Source organism: Oreochromis niloticus, linkage group LG4 (assembly GCF_001858045.2).
Source record: "Oreochromis niloticus isolate F11D_XX linkage group LG4, O_niloticus_UMD_NMBU, whole genome shotgun sequence".
NCBI lineage: Eukaryota > Metazoa > Chordata > Actinopteri > Cichliformes > Cichlidae > Oreochromis > Oreochromis niloticus.
Window position 1 is genome coordinate 25,144,790 of NC_031969.2, and position 9,874 is coordinate 25,154,663.

General features: G+C 38.1%; 1 protein-coding gene across 3 annotated transcripts; it reads left to right on the forward strand.

Annotated features, from left to right (window-relative positions):
- Positions 1–2,134: 2,134 nt before the first annotated feature.
- On the forward strand, positions 2,135–9,717 carry ubfd1 (ubiquitin family domain containing 1). Of its 3 annotated transcripts, XM_003442059.5 has the most exons (8): positions 2,252–2,270; positions 2,559–2,678; positions 5,556–5,825; positions 5,942–6,150; positions 6,240–6,305; positions 6,420–6,525; positions 6,604–6,686; positions 9,237–9,717. In XM_003442059.5, exons 2-8 carry the CDS (start codon positions 2,663–2,665, stop codon positions 9,345–9,347), a joined length of 861 nt encoding a protein of 286 aa, XP_003442107.1. In that variant the 5' UTR covers positions 2,252–2,270; positions 2,559–2,662; the 3' UTR covers positions 9,348–9,717. The 3 variants fall into 3 exon arrangements, with proteins under 3 accessions (XP_005468855.1, XP_003442107.1, XP_013125054.1); XM_005468798.4 differs by lacking the exon at positions 2,559–2,678 and having other exon boundaries at positions 2,135–2,270; XM_013269600.3 differs by lacking the exon at positions 2,252–2,270 and having other exon boundaries at positions 2,328–2,678.
- Positions 9,718–9,874: the final 157 nt, after the last annotated feature.

The window sequence follows — 9,874 nt, forward strand, 5'->3', positions numbered from 1 at the left end:
ACCTGGTCCACAAACATCTCCCACCAGGTAGGGAAAGCACAACAAAGGCTGTACTTCCTCAGGAAACTACGTCAGGCCCAATTACCCCAAAGACTGCTAGTAAACGTCTACCGCTCCACCATCGAGAGCCTTCTGACTTACTGCTGCACACTCTGGTTCAACTGCTGCACCACGGAGGACAAAAGGAAACTGCAGCGGGTGGTGAGGGCAGCAGAGCGGGCAATCGGCACTTCACTAACCCCCCTCAGAGACATCTATACAGGCAGACTTCAGCAGAAAGCCAGCATCCAGACTCAACAGAAGTTTTTACCCACAGGCTGTCAAACATGCCCTACCTCCACCCTGATTGGAGGATAACTGCACTGCCAACACTCATGGACATTACACCTTATTTATAAATCGTATTTCTGTTTATACTTCAATGCAACCAACACCCCTACCTCTTTAAACTGCATTTATTATAACCTTATTTAGTATAGTTCCAACAGCACCCCACACACTCAATGTGCAATATCACTGATCACACTGCACCTCTCAATTCACCTGCTAGTTAGATGGCATGTATGTGTATGCATATAGATGTAAGCGTGTATGTGGAAATATGTGTGTGTATGTATGTACGGATGCATTCAGATGCTGAACCTCCTCTCTGTAGGCTGAATCATCGTTGTTGTCGATCAGTCCTATGACGGTGGTGTCATCAGCAAATTTTATAATGGTGTTACTGGTGTGGATTGGTGAACAGTCATGGGTGAAAAGTGAGTATAAGAGGGGACTGAGGACACACCCCTGTGGGACACCCACATTCAGAATGAGGGTGGAGGAGGTGTGCTCTCCCATTCTGATATTCTGGGGTCTGTTGCTCAGGAAGTCCAGTATCCAGCTGCACAGTGAGCTGCTGAGTCCTAAGTTGCTTAGGTATACTTTTATTGCATTGCTGTTGTATTTGGGATTATTATCATGAGGAAAAATGAAGCCCCTGCTAATCATCTGCTTTCTAGATGGCAGTGCATTGTGAATAAAATCCCAACAGTACTTCTCTGCCTTCATAAGTCCATCAGTTTTGACAAAATTCCCAATATAAAAGAGCCTGTAGATATTCTTTACGCTTGCCACGTCTTCTACTGTCCAATCCATTTTTTTTAAGGACACACTGCACAGTATGCTGAGATATGCCACATTTTCAGCGAATAGCTTTTTGGGAATCGCTTTGTTGGTGCAAAAATACTATCTTATGCCTGTCGAACTGTATTTTCTTTAGCATTTTTCATAAATTCAACTAAAGAAATAGGAACAAGTAATTTTTTTGCAACAGGCTGTAGTGAAAAGAAGTGCCTAACTATACAATTTGCTAAGTTTTCTCTTATATGTAGACACAACACTGGTTCATCTGTTGAGGTGCCCTGTGTTATTGAATGATGGAATGATTCATAGGTCAGTGTTGAGTGCTTCAGCAAACAAACAAACAATTCCTCTGAAAATCAGGTACAAGGTCTGGACTATAAATGTGCGAGAAAGCAGACAATATCCAAATAAATACTTTAAAAGACCTTCAGAAGGCCTGGTAGAACTATTGCCACTTTAAAAAAAAAATTACAAGCAAGTCTGGCTCTGTGGAAACAAAATATAAAGAAATAGCAAGTGACTTTTGCACAGTACTGCAATCAGGGACCAAAGCAGCACATAAAAGAGAGAAATTACTTTCCACACTGTGTAAGAGACTGTAGAATAACCACAGCCGCAGCTTTAAAAAGGCAGAAAGTTCATTAAGTCTGCAGAAACTGTTCAAGTCAGATTATTCTTTGTGGACTAATTATCCAGCATCCGTGACACTATTTCAGTATGAAACCAGTAACTCATATCTATGTATATATTGATTACACTGTATGTTAATTTCTCAAATATATTTTCATAAGTAAGATATGCATGTTGTTAGGTGTCATGTTGCCTTAAAAAAAACTATTACGATCATGTCTAACGCGCCATCGGTTGCAAAATGAGTTCATTAACGTCATCTGCTTGGGAAAATGCTTTTTTACTTTTTTTTTTACTACTATTTTTACTTTTCCATAACTGAAATTCTTTTGTAAGAGTTGGCGAAGTAAAGTCATTTTAAATTTCGAACCTTTACACCTCTAAAGGAAAGACTTAACCAATAGCTATTGATTAAAGTGCCACCTCCCGGTGTCTCCCTTGCTTTCACAACAACAAAGAAACGAAGCCAAGCGAGAGTATTACGTCTCTTCACTTCCGTGTTCGTTATCTTGGCCGTACGTACATTGGACTGTTCGTGCTTGAAAAAGTGTTTTGTTGCCTTTATGTTTAGCCATAATGTGTCGACAGTAGCGTTAGCTAACCTGTAACAGTTTTTACAAAAACAAAAAGTTATCTGCAGTTGTTTTCGCGAGCGCATGCGCATTTCCATTATCCCTGTTTGTCCACGAGTTAACTGAAACTATTAACGTTTAAACTTTGTTCGGTTGCGTATAGCTATATTAATAATGCGATTTTAAAATAAATGATTAAATTGTTTCTGTTTCTACGTTGTCACGCCCGAGTGTGGACAGAAGAACGATTTTAGCTGTTGTTTCCTGAATACTGGAGCCATCCTGCTTCCTGTAGTATCTTTGCCACAACCTACAACGGATTGTACACAATCATCATGGCGACGCAGGATGGTGGGTATTGAGAAAATTCAGCAGTATTTCCATAATATCTTTAAATTGAGCTCATATAATGTTAATGAAATTACACGTACCTCTAAATATACTGTAAATATACTGAACTAATAATGGACATTTTCGTCTTTCCGCAGAGTAATTTTTTAACGTTCACTAGTGTTGCGGCTAGCTAATGTTAACGATTGCTAACGTCCATTTACATTTAGCTGGATGTGTGAAGCACTGCGGTTAACGTGATGTTATTTAACAAATGTTTTTTTGTTTTTATCAAGTTAACTTAAGCTGTTAAAGACTTAACTGTATAGGATTAAGTATGGTAGCGATCAAACACTAACATAAAGCCTATTTACTTTACTAGTTTTGCAGTAAGGCCATTCTTCTTACGAGATGTGTTGTTTTGCGAGTGCTTATTGTTGTTTAAAAACGTTTTTCTGTTTTCTTTTGGCCGCTATTCGCGTTTATGTATCCCATTTCTCAGCACACATCGAAAGACTGCTTACTAGAAGCGGTGGAAAGACCTAGAAAAACCACGAGGGGGAAAGTGGTTAGCAAAGAAGACTAAATTAGACTTCGTTACATCTTTGTTATTCATTCATTATATCTCCATACATAACTGCTTATTGTGTGAAACTATCGGGAACTGCACTAAAGTGAGATTCTCATTATATATATATATATATATATATGTTAAAGAGTATTAAGTCAACTTATAGTTTATTGATTTAAACGCTTCCAAACACGTCGATGTTTTGTACTATATCAAGGTAAACAAAAAAACCACTCTTATTCAAAGTTGCAAAGTAGACATAGATATGATAGGTAGCTAAATATAGTTCAAAGGAATGTATTTTGTAAGTGATAAAGGTGAGCTGGGTTTCCCCGTTTTGTTTCATTTTAAGTTATTGTGAGTAAGCCGTCTAGGTTCAGCCTCATGTAGTTTCATTGTTAGTTTTTAATGAGATGCAGAGTTTTGACACTTAGTCACTCAGCTAATTCACAACAATTTTGGTAAATTATTTGTGTTAAATACAACCTGCACGATTGTATGTAGTTTGAGTCTTCCATGGAAAGAAAGCATTGTTACCTTTCGCTTAAGGATACATATGTGTGTGTTCTGCCTCGCTGCCGCAGCAGATACAGTCTGATTCTGTGGGAAGCGCCACATTTGCCCCAGAAAGTCAAAATACATAATAAACAACTCAAAGGATGAATTTTAACCTGGCACTTTACTCCTGTAATTTTTAGGACTGTAGTCTCTTGGTCAGCCAGTCATTTTTGCTTGATATGCTTACCAACAGTCTTTCAAAACAAGTCCTTCAGTGGGAAAAACTGTGGAAAAAACTTCAGCTCAGCATCACAGCTCTGTTTACTTTTAATCTGAGTCACTTCCAGACTAATTGACATTGTGTTGAAGATGTTATGGCTGCATTTTGTTATAACCAACAGCCAAAATGTGTAGTGTAAACTTTGCTGCAGTTTGCAAAGAAACTGACATGTCATCCAAAGGCAGTAGGTTGACATGAGGCTTTGAGTTCGGACAAAACTGGATTCAAGCTTTGAAACAGATATTGATATTTCAGTGGACGTTTTGTGAAAAAAATATCATGATTTGAGGCTGTTAGCATTCTTTAATTGTTCTTGTGCTGGGATTAGCAGTTGACATACAGCTAGTTGAGATAGTTCTATTTATGTGCTGGTCTGCTCATAGATTGCCGTTATCATTTTGTTATGCGGGTTAAACTCATTTACTGCAGATACTAGTATTTAATGTCTTATTAATTTAGGCTAACAAGGCTGGGAGGATGATTGTTCCCCCCACTAACAATGAGAACAATAGCCACAATTTCTGACAACTAAGATACCATCATTCTGTTAATCTTTCTGTAAAAATCTGATATTATATATGTATGTCTGCCCTAATACTAATCTAATTCATAGGACACTTTGACAGTGCAGATGGTTATCATTTAAGGCAAGGTGGTCAACCTCCAGCATAAAACACAAGAAACACTTGTAATAAAAAAGCTCCCTGAAAGAAAGACATTTGTAACAAATGTCATGGTAGAGTGAATATAATAGGACTATCAACATTTTGGTCTGTTGTTACTTTTAATGCAAAAAGTTTCTCTGTTGTAAAAAGGAGACAACTGCAGTCAGCTGATAGGCTGAGACAACACATTTCTTTCTCTCTTTAGAAAACTTTGTGGTTGTTATTGTGATACATTGTTTTCTGCAGTGCTGTTGTTGGCACTGATGGCCTTCCTGTAATCAGCTTCTGTTATGTGTGTCTTTTAACATCTCTTTGGTGATTATGGTGAATATGATTGACTATAACTGGGAGTTTCCCTTCGCTAGCATAAAAAGATTTGCCTGACAGCACTCATTTGAGTGACCAATAACCAGAACAATTGGAAAGTCCAAGGAACTCAGTGAAGATCTAAGAAGAATTGTAGATGTACACAAGTTGTAAAGGTCTCTTGGAGCCATTTATAAACAACTGCTGATTTGAACATCATTAGTTCAAACAATTGTACATTAGTACAAGTTAGTCAGATGTGTCATTACTTTGCTGAGGGCTGGAAGAAGAAACAAACTGGAAATTGATTAGGATGCTTTTGAACCCAATTATTATTTTTTTATTGCCATTAAAGATGTATATTGTACCATCATTCGATCTTGGAAAAAGAAATATTCAAAGAAATCATTAAAATCCCCAAATTACCACCACATGTGAGTGTATGGAAACCTTTGACCACATCTCTATAGGCAGTATCATAATGCATACATCTTATATGGAAAATTTGAGATATAATAATTTAAACTTGGAAGGGTTACTTTAAAGGAACATAAGTCTAAGATTTCATTCTTTTCCAGGAAGTGAAGAAGTCATAATGGAAACTGAGGCAAAACCAAAAGAAGCTGAGCCACTAGGTGAAGATGTTGAAAAAGGTGGTGCAGAAGCGACGTCTCACACAGATGCAGGAAACTCCACAACTCAGGACTCTAATATTAGCAATGGGGATGATACAGAGGACAAGGAAACAGTGGACTTGAAGATCATTTGGAACAAAAATAAATATGATCTGAAAATTCCTGTTGATAGCACCGGAGCCAAACTAAAAGAGAGCATTCACTCACTCACTGGTGAGAGCCAACAGCATACATTTCTTTTTTTAAATTAATTGTTACAGTGAGTGTTGTTTAGCAACGCATAAACAATAAGAACTCAAAGATAGTTCTTTCTTTTCTTTTTATTTTAGGTCTTCCACCGGCAATGCAGAAAGTGATGTATAAAGGATTGCTTCCAGAGGACAAGACGCTACGTGAAATAAAGATTACAAATGGTGCAAAAATAATGGTAGTAGGATCTACAATAAATGATGTATTAGCTGTAAATACACCCAAAGAAGTCATCCAGCAGGAAGTTAAAGCTGAAGAAAACAAGAAGGAGCCTTTATGCAGGCAAAAGGTATGATTTGTCGCCTTACTGTAGAAATAGTTTTTTTGTTTTGTTTTTTAGTTACTATTTGTCATTTTAAATCTGCACTATTATCTCAGCAACATAGGAAAGTTTTGGACAAAGGTAAACCTGATGACATCATGCCAGCTATTAAAGGAGCAAAGGTAAGAGAAAATTAGCCTGTTATTAGCTGTAGATAAAGGTGCTTTTACATTGATACAGTGTGTTGAATATACATAACTGAACAGAACTGACAGCTGTCTTGTGCCGCTTAACAGGAACGATTACCAACAGTGCCTTTATCCGGAATGTTTAACAAATCCGGAGGAAAAGTTAGACTCACATTCAAACTGGAGCAAGATCAGTTGTGGATTGGAACAAAAGGTAAGATTATAGCTAACGTACTTTTGCAAGCTGCACTGCAACATAAAGATGCTGATAATTTAAATTTCTCATCTGCAGAGAGGACGGAGAAAGTCCCAATGGGCTCCATTAAAAACATAGTGTCTGAACCCATCGAAGGCCATGAGGACTATCACATGATGGTAACTGTCTTTTGTGTGGTAAAAAGCTGGTGTGGCTGTTCACTAAAGTGACTGAACTATGTGTGCCTCAACGATGGAGTCACTGTAATCGAAGGTTTTCAGTTAAAAAAAAAAGTTTCTTTAGTTGGTATACTATCCATTTGTTAAGTAGTGATGTAATGACACTTGTTCCTAGCTAGGGTTTTGGGTTCTTGTCTTTTTAAAGTGCTGTAGTGTTTTGTCTCTTGTTCTTTTGATTTGCGAATAGATACAAACCCCCAAAAGGGTCACTTACAGGGCCCTCAACACATATTTCAGCTGTGTTCACACATGACGGAGGAAAGGAGTGGGAGATTAACAGAGTGCGGTGGCAGCAGTGATGTGGGTGCTGTACTGGTCTGTTGTGGTGAAGAAAGAACTCAGTGTCAAAGCAAAGCTGTCAGTTTACCAGTCGGTCTATGTTCCTACCCTCACCTATGACCTGTGAGCCCTGGGTAGTGACTGAAAGAGTAAGATTGTTGATACAAGTGGTGGAAATAGGGCGAGGAGCTTGGTCACAGTGTAGAGCCACTACATATCAAAAGGATACAGTTGGTCATTTGGGTTGGATGCCTCCTGGGCGCCTCAAAGGTGAAGTGCTTTGGACATTTTCCACTGGGAGGAAGCCCCAAGGTAGATCCAGGACATTCAGGAGAGATTATGTCTTCTGCTGGCTTGGGAACACCTCATTGTGGCCAGGGGAAGAGCTGGGAGAGGTATTGGCGAGAGGGAGGTCTCTATTTAGACCATTGGAAGATGGAGGAATGAGTGGACCCTCAGACAGTTTAGTACTCATCCTGTCATCCTACATCTTCCCTGTCCAGTGTCCGTATTAGCCTGAAAATAGATCTCTGGCTAGCTACAGGTCATTATAGTATTGCAATTAGCCTAACTTCACTAAACCTCCTGAACACACTTTTTGGTTCATTTTGTTGTTGTTTGTTTCTTGTTTGTTTGTTTTCTATATAAAATGTTCGTCAGGACATGGTATATCATCTTTAGCTAACTAACAGTATTGCTAATTGCTAATTCCATTGCTGCAAATCCCCTTCTTCATCCAGTTATTGCTTTTTATTGTTGCTTTTTATTGTAATACCTAGTCAAACAGCCAGATTGATTATTTTATTGGAGATTAACAAATCTGAAGTATTTTTCACTCTCAGGAGTATCTTGCTGTTCTGGAGTATTTGTACCCAGAAATGGCTAACAACATCAGAACAAGCAGATACTTTGTGTATGTATAGAAGTGATCAAACACCAAAAAAGACTTTGAGACCAAGTGATGTCTCTGTGTAATTTTGTTTGAATTTCATAGCAGCTTCACATAAGTGCATCCAATCAAATAGTATAGTGTCTGAGCACATATAAGTGGGGCTTTGAGGGACTTCCCTGGTATTGAGCTTATTACCACCTCATCAGATATCACCCTCGGTGTAACAGATCTAAATGCAGATAATGTTACATCTGTAGAGCAGATATATTCAAATGTATGATAGTGGAGTCAAAACAATGCTTTGTGTTGTCATGTTTTTGGCTCAAAAATGAAAAGTGATGCCTGCAGCTTCCTCCGAGTGTGTTTTTGCATCACTCAACAGTTGAAAAGATATTCAAAGCAGATAGACAAGGAGATGGGAATGATTTAAGATAGAAGAAAGATAAAAGCCAAACATTGGATTTGGTTAGCCAGCTTGTTTACTTTAAATTAAAAGAAAAATTCAGTACAGTGGCTTTTTTTACATTAAGCATACTATGTCATATTAAAATTGCAAAATAACATTTTAGTGGATTATAATAAAGGACTCTCTTTGTGTTGAAAGGGCTTCTAAGAGGCACTGCACACACTCAACATGTTAGTACTAGGTTGTACCCCATTTTTCCTTTAGAGATCCTTCGTGGTGCAGATTCAAAAAAGTACTGGAAACATTCCTTGGAGATTTTGGACCATGTCATATTCAGTTGACAGCATCACACAGTTGCTGACCTCAACAAGTCATTTTTCGCCCAGAGAACTGCTGCTCACTGGATATTTTCCTCTTTTCAGACCAATCTCTGTAAACCCTAGAAATATCTGTGGGGCGAAATCCCGGTAAACCAGCAGTCTCTCAAATACTCAGACCAACCCATCTGACTCCAACATTCATGCCACATTCACAATCTCTTAAATCACCTTTATTCCCCATTCTGGTGCTCTGGTGTTTTGAACTTCTGGTGATAGTCTTGGCCATGTTTACGTGCCTAAATGCATTGAGTTGCATTAGAACAGGTATGCCAGATAAAGTATCGAGTGAGTATGTATGACAGTAGATGTTTAAGGCCTCCTGAAGTCCAGATTTTTGTGTCTTAACATCTGATCATACTGCAAGTGGTTGAATTTTATTTATTGCAAATTAAGTTCTTTTTTCTATAAATTAAATTCGCTTTTGAAATCTATACAAGACACAATGTGTTTATTTATTCTCAATACATGTTTAAATTTGCAAATGCCTCTGAAACCACTTAATGTACTTACCAGTTTGTCTTTCACCTTTGCAGGCTTTTCAGCTGGGTCCAACGGAAGCTTCGCAGTATTGGGTCTACTGGGTGCCTGCACAGTTTGTCGATGCAATCAAAGACACAGTCCTTGGAAAATGGCAGTATTTCTAATGTGCCTCTTTTTTGACAATGATGAACTGGGATTGAGAGGAGATGATAACATGAAACTGGAGTCAGCAGTGTCAGCAGTTTAAGGAACCTCTTGGAGTGTATTCCAAGGACACTGACGGATGCCTGTGGACTAATCATATTCTTTTTAGGTTTAAAGTGCACTATGTGGCAGCATAACATTTCTCAGCCCTGTTGATCATTCAAGGTTTTCAGCAAATCCAAGGGAAAACAATTACAAAAAATGTACAGAAATTGCTAACACTTTTCTTCAGTTATTCTTAAAGAAATAAAAAAAATTATTTAATGAATTGAATGTGCCAGATCATTGCTGTCTGTCTTCTCCGTTCAGTATTAAATCCACGCAAACTTCGTCTGCATTATTTTATTTTTCCAAGTTTTACACTTAAGAACAGATGCAGTTCTTTCCAATTCTCTTGGCAAAAAACTGCTCGTGCTGTCTAGTGGAATAGAGGCTGTGAACAAGCAGCAATTTTCATGTCCTGCCACAAATTGTGAATTAGATTGAG